The following is a 16206-nucleotide window of genomic DNA, read 5'->3' on the forward strand; positions in this document are numbered from 1 at the left end:
TGTATTCGTTTTGTAGGCACCATATGTTTGTGTTTGTGATTTTATAGTGTAATGATAGCAATATAATGTTCTACATATGTGATATGCATGTTTGATTTCATATGTTTTAGGGTTTTGATTTGTTGAAAATGGATGATGAGTTTAAAGTTCTAAGGTTTAATTGGAGGGGTAAAATTGTTGATATTAGAGTGGAGATAGATAAGTGCACTTTGTTAGATGTAGTGATGGATTACGAAGCTAAAGGGAAGGAGGAAGGGGTTAAGCTTGATTATCATTTCCCAACATTTTATTATCGGTACAAGGATGATCAATTTCAGTTAGTAGTTGACAAAGATATGATGACTATGTTTAAAAGATGTGCTGAGAAAGCTTTGATTCCCATTGCTGTTGGAACAACCATAAAGCCAAGCCCCATTCACAAGTTGGTTCTTAATTTGAGGAGGAGTAATGAAGCAAAGCACCCCCCTGCAGCTGCAATAGACAATGTAGTTGAAAATGTCCAGGAAAATGATGTTGGACTTGAAGATTTGGAAGATAACTCAGTTGCCACTGTTAGGCAAGAACCAAAACAGAAACAAAAGGCAAAGAAAAAAGCAATGCCAAAACAGAAAGGGAAGGCAAAAATAAGAGGCCAATCTAGTGTGAACCTACCACCAGACCCCATATCACCTAAAACTGCATTTCAGTCCTTGCCAGTGAGGAGGAGCCCTAGATTTTCCCCAACCTTGATGGTCCCAACAGCAAAAACTTCATCATTTTCAGATCAGGGCACCTTTAAGAAGAAAGTGCCAAGGACAACTGCAGTGAGGAAAGGTCAAGGTTCAGTGCAGGGAGAATCTTCTACATCTCAAGTAAGAAGGAGGGTTGATTTTCCCAGTGAAGATGATGAGGCCAAGGACTCTGATGATGAAGTCATGGCAAGTGATAATCTACCTTCAGATGAGGAAGAAGATATAGGTGGGATTCCAAAATTTAAAGACAATTTTAAACCAGGCAAGTGGCATGATTTCATAGATGAGGATGATGATAGTAATTACTATCAGGCTCTATACAGGAATGGAGAGTTGTTTGAGGATAAAAAATTTGGCTCTATTAAGTTAAGAGCTTGGATGATATTTATGGACAAAAAGCACTTCAAGGACACTCTCAAAGATTATGCTATCCAGGAGGGGTTTGCTATCAATGTTTTGGCAGCTGATAACAAAAGGTACACAGGCACATGTTATGCTGAGAACTGTGGTTGGAGGATACATGCTAGCAGGTTACCAGATGAGAAGACTTGGGCTATAAAAAAGATTGAACCGAGTGTACATACATGTAGAGGGCTGGAGACTTATAATCCATTGTGTGATGTGAAGTGGGCTTCTGCAAAGCTAATGGAAGATATCAGAGCAAACCCAGACATCCCAGGAAAGACCTTGAATGAGCTTCTTTTTCAGAGACTATGTACCAATGAACATAGTACTTTTATTGGTACTATGTTCGTAAAAATTAGAATAAAAGTGAAGATATTGAGTGATTAATCGATAATTAGTAATTAATGTGATCACTAATTATAGTCTAATATTTTATACATGATATATGTTTGTGTCGCTATAAATTTTCATATTTTTTTATTAATTTTTTAAACTATGATATTTTAACTGTTTTTTGATCTGGAATTCCAGTTATTGAAGTGGAGTTTGGGTTTATCATATTGTTATGGCCACTCATTTCGTTTCAAATTATTACATGTCCAGTTCTGATTTCTTCTTGTCAAATTGATCAAATAATAGTAGAGTTAAAAATCTATATATATCCCTTGTCAATATTCATAAGTCCATCCAGTCCTTGCGTTAGAAAAATCTCTAGCTCCTTAATTTTCTCTTTTCCCATTCTCCTTCACTTGAGAGTTACTAGGTCTCTTCATCACTCTATAGCTATATTTTCCGGCGAGAATGGCCGGCGGTGGTCCTATCAATTCCGGTAGTGGAAAAGCTTATCCCGGAGAGCTTACTACATATATTATGCTAACGTGCATTATTGCAGCCATGGGTGCAGCGATGGGTGGTTTGATCTTCGGTTACGATATTGGAATTTCAGGTACAACTTATGTAATAAAATAGCGTCAAGATATTTATTTTTACATGTAACTTCATAATCCGCAAGCAGATACAGTACATCCGGATATACTGAGTAAGTTTGGTTACGTTATGGACTTTGATTTATTTTGTTGCAGGTGGTGAAGCGAAACTTGTTTCCATTAATCTGGAGCCATAGCTCAATGTTTTTACAAAAGCTAAGCTAAGAGAGAGTATCTGAAGCTATATATATACACTATACACACTGAATTGTAACTAACTACTTTTCCCGCCAAATCTAACTAACTTACCACTAACTAGCATATTTACAAATTCAGTGTTGTAAAAAACGGGAATCGGACTTAATCAGTGAAGTCACAAAACAAGGATTAATTGGAGATTAATTCGAATATATCGGTGATTAATCGGAGATTTAACCAGTTCGATTAATCACCGACTTTTAGAACAGTGACAAATTATATTACCGTGCCTATATATTTACTGTACATGCTTAATAGGTGGTGTGACATCGATGGATCCCTTCTTGAAGAAGTTCTTTCCATCCCTGTACAGAAAACAAAAGGCTGATCATTCGCAGAACCAGTACTGTAAATTCGACAGCCAAATACTAACGATGTTTACATCATCGTTGTACTTGGCTGCTTTGTGTTCCTCAGTGGTGGCTTCGTGGGTGACACGTAGATTGGGTCGGAAGCTATCTATGCTTTCCGGTGGTTCATTGTTTTGTGCAGGTGCTCTGATTAATGGCTTTGCTCAGGACGTTGCTATGCTCATTATTGGTCGGATTTTGCTTGGTTTTGGTATCGGATTCGCAAATCATGTACAAATTTTTCCAGTTTATTTTACTTGTTTTTTTAGATTTTTGTGATTTGTTTTGATGGTTGTAGTCTACTAAACTTGATTGGTCGATAACTCGATATACTCCCTCTGTCCCACCAGGTTCGTTACTGTTACTTTTTGGTACGCATTTGAAGGCTCCTATAAAGTATACTTACATTATATATATTTTTTTAGAAAAAATCCTGAAAAAAAGTTTGACGTTTAAATTTTTATTCAAACAAATGAAAAAAATTAAAACTATGTTATGGAACTATACTTTACGAGAGCCTCAAAATGCGCGCAAACAATTTACATTAACAATCTGGCGGGACGGAAAGAGTAATTTTCTTTGAGTTGAACCAAGGCCAAACAAAAATGAGGATTCAACTTCAATGGCATGATATCTCCATTTACATGTCGTTTACTTATGAATGTGACTCTCACTCTTGTCTAATTAGAAAAGGTTGAGAAGACCTGGTGCAAGTTGTGCTTATAAAATATCAGCCATGTTCTCTATTCTTGCTTAGATTGAGAATTAAAATTTGTTTTATATTAAAAACCCGTAATATATAACTTGTATGGTCCCAGAACATAATCATCTTGCTGGCTAATTTAATAAGATTTGCAATATCTCAGAGAATTTTAAGGAAAAATTTAGAGTTGGCTGTTATGGTTTGTTTTGAAATAATTATGTTTTGTAATTACAGGCAGTGCCACTCTACCTATCTGAAATGGCTCCATACGAGTACAGAGGAGGGCTTAATATTATGTTCCAGTTATCAATCACTGTTGGTATCCTCGTGGCTAACGTCTTTAACTATGCCTTTGATAAGATCGAAGGTGGTTGGGGCTGGCGATTGAGTTTAGGAGGAGCTGTTGTCCCTGCAGTTATCATGATTGCTGGATCTTTGTATCTCCCTGAAACTCCCAATTCATTGATTGAAAACGGGAAGCAAGATAAGGCCAAAAAACAATTAATTAAAATTCGCGGTGTTGATGATGTTGAGGAAGAGTTTAATGATCTTATTGCGGCTAGTGAAGCCGAAGATCCCTGGAGAAACCTCTGGCAGCCAAAGTATAGGCCACAACTTGTAATGGGTATACTTATTCCATTCTTTCAGCAAGTTGCCGGAATTAATGTTATTATGTTTTATGCCCCTGTTTTGTTCAAGACTATTGGTTTTGGGGGTGATGCATCTCTTGTGTCTGCTGTGATCACTGGCGGAGACGCGGAGTTAATGTGATTGCAAATTTCGTTTCTATCTTTTCTGTTGATAAGCTGGGACGAAGATTTCTTTTTCTTCAGGGAGGTGTTCAGATGTTCGTTTGCCAGGTATACATGTACTCCTTCCGTCCCAATTTATTTGTCTTGTTTGACTTTTTATGACCAAATTTTGACTGAAATTTACATATATAAAATATTTGGAAAAAATTATGAAAAATATATTATTAGAATCTGCACCTATTCTATTTTAAAATGTATTTTTTCAATTTTCAAGATCATGTAAAGAATTACTAATTATCAGTCAAAGTTTGGTCAATTTGACCATAAAAAGTCAAACAAGACAGATAAATTGAGACGGATAAAGTAATAAAATAATAATTGTTCCTAGTACCATATTTAAGTTCTTAAGTTATTTGAGTTGCTTGTTTTAATTTGTTTATGCTCATAATTATTTTTGGACAGATTGCTATTGCAGTCTGCATTGGTCTGAAATTCGGAACATCTAGCGCTGCCGCTGCTGATCATCTACCCAAGTGGTATGCCATCGTCGTGGTCCTTTTCATCTGCATATATGTTGCGGGATTTGCCTGGTCTTGGGGTCCTCTAGGATGGTTGGTGCCTAGTGAAATCTTTCCACTGGAAATCCGATCAGCTGCGCAGAGTATCACAGTTTCAGTAAACATGCTTTTCACTTTCATCATAGCTCAGCTCTTCCTAATGCTGTTGTGCCACTTGAAATTTGGTCTCTTCTTGTTCTTCGCGTTCTGGGTGTTTGTGATGACATTGTTCATATACTTCTTCTTGCCCGAGACAAAGAATATTCCCATCGAAGAGATGACAATGGTATGGAAGTCGCATTGGTTCTGGAAGAGGTTCATGGCTGATGTCGATGTTCCTGAAGGCGGAGTTCAAATGAGCAATGGAGGAGGCTATGTCAAGCAAATCTATAGCCACTGATGTATCATTTCATTTTATGTTTCATGTTTAGTAGGCTGTCATTTCCTTACAGGGAGGTTAAGACAAGTGTTATAAAAATCTTAAAATAGTGTGAAATAGAAATAAAAATAGATAAATGATGAGATCAATCCGTATTTATTGATAGATTTGGATAAATGAATGAAGGAAAAGTGAATGAAAGTGTATAATAAATTTTTATTATTTTTAAAAGTTGTGTAATGTACAGAATTATGAGGGACTATAAGAAAGGAATATTGAAGAATTTATTGGTACGGACTAAGGGCCTAAACACTCCTATGGAGGGCTTAAAAACTAAAATAAAAGTGAAGGTATTGAGCGATTAAATACCAACTCTCATGTAATATAATACTAGTTTATGACTTGTGTCAAACATAAAATTTTATTTGTCTTGGAATTCGATCATATTTTTAATTTGATTTTTTTTAAAAAAAATTATTCTCAAATACATGTTATGATATGAATTTATTTCATATTTATGTGTTTTATTTTATGAATATCATCATGTTGTTGATGATTTTTATTGTATCGTGTTAATCTTTAATAAAATTTAAATTTTTTTATTTAATTATTTAAAAGTCTAATAGATAATTTTATGTGTAAAACTAGTTGAAGTTCGTAAGTATAGTAATGGTAATGATCTCAACAGTTATTTGACAAACTAATATAAAAGTGTAACATAGTTTTAAGTTAAATAATTTTAATTTAAAATTAATTTGTTAATTTTTTTTTGACAATATCTCCTGTTTCGATCCTTATATTATGTGGAGTAATATAAAATTTGTTTGGCTGAGTTTAAACTTGTAAATTATGACTTCACGTGAGTTAATGTGATAAACTTAGAGCTTGAAATAAGTATATGTTTGACAAATTTTAACTTATTAATAACTTATGAGTCATTAAAACAAAAATGATTTCTGAATAACTTATGATTTGATGAGTTCATAATATATATCAGCTTTTCGTCAAAGAAAAAACAAAAAATCTTTTAGACAGAGAAGTCATCAAAATTCTGATTAAACCTTTGTACTCAAGAAAAACATGCAGATTATTGTTTCTATATCCAAACCTTCATGTTTTGTACTTGCACACTTCCATAATTTGACTGTTAATACACCAACTTTCAGTTCAGTCTACCGCGCATATATATTATCAACATACATATATAGTATAGAATTATAAGATGATATCTGTTGATTAAGCCAGTGTAAGCTGTACAATTTCTCTGAACTCCAGCCTCCTGGTCTCAGTATAAAATGTCCTATGCTTATTAGGCCAATAAGTTAGCCAAATCCATCCCCTTATCTCCCATTCCATCACCTTACCTCTTGCACTTTTATCCACCTTCCACACCACATTCTCCCCATACTCATCATCCGCGAAAATGATCCCTCCTTGTCGCGTAAAAGGCCTGTACACATTCTTGTACCGGTTCTTGAACCAAGCCCGGGGATTGAGCAAAGAAAACATAGATGGTTTGGATGAGAAAACCTCCCTACCGTTTACACTGTCATGAAGATACCAGTTCAGGTTTCCGCTGTTTCCATAGACTGATTGCTCGAATTTCCAGGGCTTAAGGCTCACGGTCACTGTCTCTCCAGCTGATATGTTGAGCCCCAAAGTGTTTGGCGGATTCAATGAGCCTTCCACGGTTTTTTCTGAGCTTATGTCTCGTATGGGATTTTCGGATGATTTGCTGACAGATATGCTTAAGACATTCATCTGCTGAATTGGAGTTAATTGTAGGGATATTCGAGAAGGGAAGTGTTTTTCAGCTTTTCCAGCTCCTCTTTCCTTCATTAGAGTATCATTTACTAGCTTGACAATGTCACACCTGATCATCGTGATTAATTAGCAGAAAACATCATCAACAAAAAGTATAGCATTTCGTAAAAATTATAATACAATCTCATAAAATTCAAATTAAAATACAGAAGAAAAATTGGCACCGAAGCTGATATTTGATAGGCCAAGACAATTCTAAGGTAAGAAGAAAGGAATATTGTGGTGCTACAAGCAATTTTTCGATTCTCATGTCTAGTTCCAGTAGTGCTGCATAAAGCTCTCTTTTTCGTTTCTTCATAAACAACTCTCACAATAATTCCACACATAACATGAATATAAACTAAGGTTAAATGTATATACCCCCTAAAAGCATCCAGATTAAGTCAACAGGCCGTTTGGAAACATGCAATTTATTTCAAATGATGGATATCAAATAACAGGATTTGAGTTGTCATTTCTAATTTTCAGATTACTAATATTTGAATGTCTGGATTTCAAATGAAATCCAAATCCAAATCCAGAAATTCAAATGAAATCGATGTTCCCAAACAGACCATTAGTTCATTTAACTTGAATCTGTACTACTTGCACTACTCCATATTAGACTTTTAGCGTCGATCAAAAGAGGTATAAGGCGTCGGTTATTGGGCTTAGTAAATGAAGGACTGGAAATCAAAATACAGCATCACATGTATATTGAAATTTGATAGTCATAAATATGGTACCTTATGTTATCAACTCTAGCTACGACCTCGATCCAACTATCTCGAATAATCACTCTATGATTGAGCTGAATCACACCCTCAACTTGATGGTAATTCAAAGAGAAGACCACCTTCTCATCCGGCGATGGATTGCTAGACTTCTCCAAGTCCATGGCTATCACGGGACAAAACAGCTGCACTTTCCACATCCCGAACGTCGAATTCCCATACGAAAACAAAGAGGAAGGCGTTTTGAGGGCGGTATTCTTCGCCTGAACCTCCACAATCCAATTAGTAATCGCGAGGTTCACCGCCCTCATCCATTGTTCTTCCACATTCGAGCCTAATAATCTCATCAAAAGCTTTGAAGCCTCTCGTGATTGCTCACAGGCATAATGCTCTTTAAGCCTGTGCAGGCATTCAGATCGAAGATCCGTGGGAGCTTCGTATATGCAAATAAGGAACGAAAGAGTTAGAAATGAGAAGTTGAATATTTCTTTGAAGTTAGTTACGGAACTCAGTTTCGGAAGCCTGAACAAAGAGATGTTCTTGTTCGGACAATATTGTAGGATCACATCAACCAAAGTTAAGAAAATTTTCGAGACATTATCTTCGTGGTCTAATAAATTCACGGATTTCGGGTTGATTCTTATGGATTTAGATGTCCAAAGAGAGATAATTTCACTATAATCTGCAAAGAGAGAAAAAATCACAAACGAGGAAGACTGGAGTTTTTTCGAGATAGAGAGCTTGAGAGAAGGCCGAAACGAAGACGAAGAAAAAATCGAAATCGACACGGAATTCGACGTCCATTCGGTGATCGGAGGAAGGTTCTGAATCCATGTCCAAATATCTGGGAATGAAGAGGAGGAAGAAGAAGCCATGTTGCTTGTATTAAAGTGATGAACAAGTTCCATGGAATTTTTGTTTGTGTAAATGAACTAGGAATATGATGCTGTTATTTAAAGACATTTGATTGGTGAATGAAAAGGTGTTCTGAAGCCAGGTGGGAGAAAAAGCAAGTGAATCAAAAACTTTGAAATTGGGCTACCAATGATCAAGATGAATATTGCCATGTGTTATATACGTACACTCATACAAGAGTATTGCTTGATTAATCAATTTTCTCCTAGCACACACATCTTTTATGATAGGGTTGAATCATATTAAAAATATTTTTGATACGACACAAATTAAGGAATTGGAGTAGGTTTGGATAAATTTATTGTATAAAAACAAGAACTTGCACAAAACATTACATATTTTATCATCTTTTTTTTTTCAAAGAAGAAAAAGGTATTTATGAGGTTTTTTATATTCTTAATATTTATATTGGATAAATAATTGCTTCTTTTCATTAGAATTGCAAAATTAAATATCTATTTCAAAAAAATTATATATATTTACATACATTTTCAAAAATACACATTTTTTTAAGAAAAAATATGATAACCAAACAAATTCAAAATATTTATCAAATATATATGTTATCTTAAATTCGAGGTAAAAGTGCTTTTAGAACTTTTATCCATTAAATGTTATTTTATCGTAAGTTTCACTAGTAAATAATTTGAGAGCTCGGATGGAGAACAATGTATTGAGCACTATGCTGATAATATCATATTTATTTAAGTTAGAAACACTAATTTCATCTAACAGCTAGAATTAAAATAAATCTATGAAATCTTTGGATAATTTTTTTCTGTTTTCAAAAGAAAATATATGCGTACTTTTATTTATGTCCCAAAATATATGCGTAATTGATTTTACTAGTAGGGGGGGATCTGTATTGACAGGGAGAAAGAAGGTCTCTTATATGCGCTTTGCTCCTGAAAGCATAATATTGTCTGTGCCCCGTCAGTCAGCCGTAAGCACGCAATTCTACTAATTTCAAAACATAATCACGTTTATCACGAGTACGGAACATACATATTTTCCGCATAAATGCTGCTTCACTAAAGTATGGGACATAGATGGTAATGTGTTTGCTTTAAATTTTACATATATCAATATATGGTAATGTGTTAGCTTCACATGAGCAGGTAGTCCGTGTTCAGAGTTATTAATTACATCAACTGATATTGAATCAACAAATAACTCCAAAACATGAACAACGATATAAAAGACGAGTTATTGCGATATTCACCATGGTATCATATTTGATACAAGTCTTACGGATCATCCAAAATATCATGTAAATCCTTCTAAGAAAACATTATCGAGACTCATAACAAAACACACAAAAACATCAAAACAAAAACAAACATCATTTTGAATAATTTAAGTTTTATTTACATAAAATATTAATATCAAATATCATATGAATCATATAATTACTTAACAATCACCTCTAATCGGCGTAACATCAAATCCAAACTCCTCCCTAATCAAGTTATGATATCACGAGAAATAATTAATCTAAAAGTTTATAATTATAAACTATTTGAAAGAGAGTCTCAAATAAATCATATATTATTTGACTTGCGAAATTAAATTTTGTTAGAAACCTATGAGATGAATTGTACGCATCATCACATGCAACTCGACACGTGGAATATAATTAGGCTAGGCTAATTTAAGCGAACAAGTGGTAAACTATCAAAGAAAGTTAAAAAAAAATTGCATGGATTGAAAACTTATGGGCGTAGCTTAATATATAGTTTTAGATATGTATATATGCCCGTTAAAAATGAATGGTAGACAACTAGGTTGAACTGTAGTGGAGTTTGAGTACGAATCAGAAATTGTTCCTTGCTTGAACAAGGCGATTACAATATCGAATCGATCTTCAAGGTACCATTCCTTTTCACGCAGGTGCTCCATGTTAGCTTCCAATCAATTTTGACAGCGACGGCCTATCTATCTGCACAATCAGCCTGACCTATTTTTATAGAAATTTTATTTAAATTAATAAAATGATTTTTAAGCAAAAATTCTGAGTATACCGCAATCTGCTTCTATTTTTTTTTTTTTTTTTCTCTGTTGTGTACTCCCTCCTTCCCAAAAATAGTGAGCTGGTTTGACTTTCAAGGAGATTAAGAAAAAGATAATAAGTTTAGTTAAAAAATAGGTAAAGTTGTGAGACCTATCAATATTTAAGTCGAGCAAAATAGTGGGTGTAATAGTGTTTATTTAATAAAGAGAGTGTTTAAAAATAATAAGTATGATAGTTCATTCTTTTTGGACGTCTTAAAAAAGAATAATGATATAAAATGGGACGGAGGGAGTATATATTTTTACTTTCCCTCGTGAGCTGTTTTCTGCGAGTACCACCAAACATATCATTTCATTCAATTTGTTTGATTCATGTCTTTCTTTTCCCTTTTTGTTTTTTCAATAATCAATTGATCGACCGGATATCCAACCCTACGTCCGGCGACTAAGTAGGTACCTTATCTATATAAATGTTTGTAGAAAGCACTGCAAGTTGAATTATATCTAAATATGTTATAATTGGGTATATAAGTTTCCAGTACCTACAAGAGTAGAGACTCCTAGACTAAATTATTCACATATTTTAAAATTTATGAATATCATACCATCCGAACACTCAAAAGAATATTGTTGAGAAATTCTCCCAATTTTATTAACAAAAAACTTAATCAATCAGATTTTATTAGATATAATTATCGAATCAGCATTCTTCATTCTTATAATTATACCTAATAAATATTATAACTAAGTGATACTAATAGACAATATTTTTGGTTATTATTAAAATAATTATATAAAAAACTATCTGCAGAACCAGATTTACCAGCCTGACCTAAATTCCATTTTTAGTTAATAAACTGATTTTTAAGAGATAAAAAATCTGGGGTATATCACAATTATTCAAAAAATCTCCCCCAGTTCTAAAGAATTTCTAAATTTCTCTCATAATTTCTTTTAGAGCCGTCATACGGTTAGAGAATCATGACTACGCTATAAGTATATGCTATTGTGTGTTTTCTTTGTTCGCTTATTTTGTAAAAAATATTGAATAAAAAACATGTTCAATTCGGATGCATTAAATTTGCATCCTCAAGAAAAATGAGATGTTCACTTGGGATGCATGAAATTTGCTCGTGAAGAAGATTTTGAATGTGATGAGAAAGCCTGTGAATTCATTTGCCTAGAAGAGGCAGCTCTGCAAACAATGTCGTGTGGATGATACAGGGTCCCTATCATGCAATCTGCTATTCCTTAATTTGCTATTGTATTTATATATGTACTTACCCTCATGAGCTGTTTTTGCGAGTACCACCAAACATATCGTTTCATTCAATTTGTTTGATTCATGTCATCACTTTCCTTTTTGTCTTTTGCATGATCAATTCATTCGGTAAAGGTACAGGATCCTTCCTCTAAGTATTTTAAAAGTACAGATTTCAGTGCTACAACTCGAGTCTGAGTCTCTCCATCCCATATGTGAGGGAGAACTCGAGTCCGAGTCTCTCCGTACCAAATTACGACAATTTACGACATGTGAGTGAGAACTCGAGTCCGAGTCTCTTCATCCCATTTATTCAATTTAAATATATATTACTCTGTGTCCCATTTAATCTATATAGATTTTTTTTAATATTCGACACGCATTTTAAGGTGAAAATAAAATTTACTTCCATAATTTTTTAATTTTTATTAAAATTTTAAACATTAACTTTTTATTTTAAAAAACTAAAAATAATTAATGGAACTATAATTTTACGGACCGTTAAGATGCGTGCCGAGTCCCCATCCTGAATGTATTCTTTGGAATGCGATGGAGAGCGTAATGGTTGTACATAGAGTATATAATCTATTTCAATATTAATATTTAGAAGAACATATTAAAACTGAATATTCATTTGTACTACTACGAAAAGTCTCACTAAGCTTAGCTATATATATCTTACGTTTATTTATAATTATGATCCTCCCCTTTTAGTTACTACTTTGAATTTGGTTTGGCCAGAAAAGTGGGACAATTATATCAAAATTTTATATAACGGTTTTTCTATGGTGTGCCCATGGGCACATGCTAAGCGCGGAAAATTTTATGTTTAGATCATTTTGATTGGCTCATTTCTCTTGATAATGGTGGACCCCCCTGCAAATACACCAACCACACCAATCAAAATCTCCCAATTACAAAAATTTCCGCGCTTAGCATGTGCCCATGGGCACACACTAGACAAACCGTTTATATAAAAGGAAAATGATTCTTTCTTGTAAGCCACGACTGCACTTCGAATTCTTCTACTTTATGGATTAGGCTAATTACACTAATTCCCCAGATTGTAAAAGGCTACAAGGTTCCACCTAATCCACACTTTGGATGCAAAGCAAATCCAGCTCAATGGCTGATTAAAAGCACAAACTTATATGCACGATGATATATATACCTAATTCTCTTTGAGCAAACCATAAATATACATAATATTCGATCTGGGAAACTTGATCTGGTGGATTACATGTCACATTCAGCCATTCAGTTTGAGATTGGGACATGATTGATTCTATTAGTAGAAACAATATTGATATATTATGGTGTTATTTGATCACCGGCCTACAGCCTAGACCCTACCTCTACGAAAACAAGGGCTCTCGCTGATATACTGGCAGGTTTCTGCGCTGAGAATCGACAATTTAAGCTTGAGTTTTTTTATATAACAAAAGGTAATAATACTTCTCAAGAATGTGAAAATCAGTTACATATTTGACATTATTAGGATTTTTTGTTTTTAATTTATAAATTTATAGTTGTTATATACATACAACACATGGCTTCATTGCAAGAAATATCAATGTAAGAAAAGCCGCTAAATTCGACCGGCGGCTAATTTCGACCATTTATGATTGAAAATAAAAATAGTCGAAATTAGCCGATCAAAATAATTAAAAGCGACTAAAATTGGTTGAATTTAGTAACGGTCGAGAAATGGCGGTCGAATTTATCTTCCAAGTTTTCCCGTCCGCTAATTCGATTAAAATTATTTTCATAATTCCCCCGCATTTTCCAATTATTTTTTTTTTTGCAATAGTATCCGACCTTTTCTTAATTTCGATCAGGAATGATCGAAAAATGTATTTTTAAATAGTCAACAATATATATTCAACTAGGTCAAGTTGATCAAATGCAGTCGACTGGTTTCAGTCAAATATACATTTTTTCCACCGGTTCTAGTTGAAAATACATTTTCGACCGTTTCTAGTCAAAAATAGTTGTATAAAATCAATTGCCCTGGTCTCCTTTCCTTTACGTCCTTAACAGTAGCCTTTCTTTCCCATATCTGTTCTTCCTTTTACCCTCATTTTCTCATTTTTTGCCTCTTTCCTTCCACCACAAATTCGTGATTGACGCATATGAAATCTTCATAAAATATCAAGAAAATACATTTTTTTGTCATTCATGATGTGTGTATATATGTATGTATGTATCTTGTTGACAGAAATGCACTTGCTCGTAACGAGATACATCAATACTCCGACGAGTTCTTTTTCATTCAAAAAACTCATTATCTAACTGAAAAACATGAAAATGTCTCCGGAAGTTTAGACAATAATAAAACCTAATGTCCGAAAAGAGAATGTCCCAACTTGTAAGACCACACTACCTAAAACAAATACAATCCATTAATAACAAAAAATTAATAAGGTATTTAATTATTAAAAACAGTAAAGTCCGTCAAAAGAAGATAGTTTGGATGAAATAATAAATATTAAAACAATTTGTCAAAAAAAGAAGATAATTATAAAAGAAAACACAAAAAATATATCTAACCAAAAGGAGACCCTTTGGCTAGATATATAACAAGCTAAATGATTACTAAGAATATAAGTAATAAGAAAAGTATTAAATTACATATTTATAACTTTTTCATGTTTTGGGTGCTTTGACCATATAGCAAATATTAATATTTTTGTAATTTTCTTTTCCTGAATAAAAATATAACATAAATATTTTTATTCAGAAAAAGAAAATTTGAAAAATATTAATTTTAAGCATGTGGTCAAACTTTCTAAAGATGCGTGTAAAAAGTCAAACACACTATATAATAGAACAGGAGGAGTATTATTTTTTGTAAGAGATGAGTCGATATTTAAATATTATATGTTTTCAAATTATAATAAAATATGTTGATCGTATTTTTAATAATAGGACTCTAATAATAACATAAATTATTAAATAACAATTTATTATTAATTAAAAATTAGTGGATTGAAAATAATAATAAATGTTAATCAAAATTTTGATATTTTTGACTTCAATTCAACTCTGAAAAATTCAAAAAATCTTATTTGAAAAAGAGAGAATGAGTATGTATCAAAGTGATACTAGTGCTTAAATTATATACTAAAAGCTATATAAACTGATATCTCATATATGAGAAAGAAACCAAAAAATTATTATTAGAAAGAGGTTATTGCTAAGTGTATATAATTTTGAATAAATAGATGGGGTAAGAAAAAGAAATTTAGTTATTATAAGATACTCCCTCCGTTTCAATTTACATGTCCACTTTCAAGAAAATTTTTTGTTCCAAATTACTTGTCCACTTCAACTTTCAATGCAAAATCATATTTCCAAAGTCAATTCCCCTCCACATATCTCTTATTTATATTTCCTAGATCAATCTCACTCCACATATTTTGATCATTTAATGCAATTAATTTGTGAACAACCACTTTTCTTAAACTGTGTGATTTTTTTAAAGTGGACATCTAATTTGAAACGGAGGGAGTATCTATTCTGCTCAGGAGATATTAGTGTATTAAATTATTCACGGAAAAATAGGGTTTGAGTCTGACACCAATCCATAAAAAATGGGCGACATAATTCTGACAACAATTAGAGTCTCGATAATTCTGACACCAATCCACTAAAACTCTGACACAATTAGAGTCTCGATAATTCTGACTCCAATCCAGTGTAACTGTAAGGCTTTAGCAGTGTTTTGGCTGTATACATCAACCTTTGACTCTAGATTATAAAAATCAGTGCTATAATCTGTTGTTTGCACATTGAAACTGTTCTTCTAATACAATTTCATAAACTGATGAATTTCACCGAGTAGAACTTGTGACTAGACTCTCGGGAAGAATTATAGAGTACGTTAAATGATCAAATTTCTCTTGCGTGTGCTGACTTCGCTTTGAAGAGGTATGCAGCTCTAGAACTAGAGTGGTTGTGGGGTTTTTATATATGGGCTTTTGACCAATGTACTTGACAAGATCAAGAGAATAGAAGGTCATGATGAATGTGTCTTCGCAGATGAATATTCATGCAATTCGAGTATCTTTCTCTGTTGAGAAAAATAAGTCCAAAGTTTAAATATCGATCCACCAAAATATGTAGTAAGAATTAGAATTTGGTTATCTGATGATTTTAATCTTTAAAATCATCAAACCTATGATACATTTCTAGACGAAATTATTTTTTGAAATAAATCACTCTAATTTGGAAGACTTGTAGAGCAAGCATTCATGAAAGTTTTGATCATTTTGATAGCCCAGTTGTTGAACAAACATCTGAATAATTTTACAATGTTTGCCTTCCAATCTGGCCATCTTGCTAAATCAAAACCGAATCTGCCAACTTTAAACCACCTTCACAAACAATTTCTTGTGTTATAAAAGTAAATCCCATCTCTCA

At 33.2% G+C, this 16206-nt stretch overlaps 1 protein-coding gene and 1 pseudogene across 1 annotated transcript; one reads left to right on the forward strand and one right to left on the reverse strand.

Moving 5' to 3' along the window:
* Positions 1-1819: 1819 nt before the first annotated feature.
* LOC108197422 (sugar carrier protein C-like) lies at positions 1820-5260 on the forward strand (annotated as a pseudogene).
* Positions 5261-6110: 850 nt separating this feature from the next.
* LOC108197423 (uncharacterized) lies at positions 6111-8610 on the reverse strand. Its single transcript, XM_017365036.2, has 2 exons — positions 7611-8610; positions 6111-6934 (listed from the first exon to the last, which is right to left on the reverse strand). Exons 1-2 carry the CDS (start codon positions 8504-8506, stop codon positions 6298-6300), a joined length of 1533 nt encoding a protein of 510 aa, XP_017220525.1. The 5' UTR covers positions 8507-8610; the 3' UTR covers positions 6111-6297.
* Positions 8611-16206: the final 7596 nt, after the last annotated feature.

Source organism: Daucus carota, chromosome 8 (assembly GCF_001625215.2).
Source record: "Daucus carota subsp. sativus chromosome 8, DH1 v3.0, whole genome shotgun sequence".
NCBI classification, from domain to species: Eukaryota; Viridiplantae; Streptophyta; class Magnoliopsida; order Apiales; family Apiaceae; genus Daucus; species Daucus carota.

Bases quoted from the DNA above. Each gene is read 5' to 3' on its own strand.
- LOC108197423 (XM_017365036.2), bottom strand. From the start codon at position 8,506: ATGGAACTTGTTCATCACTTTAATACAAGCAACATGGCTTCTTCTTCC. The intron at 6,935-7,610 runs GTACCATATTTA...CACGATGATCAG, and splicing joins GCTAGAGTTGATAACATAAG to GTGTGACATTGTCAAGCTAG.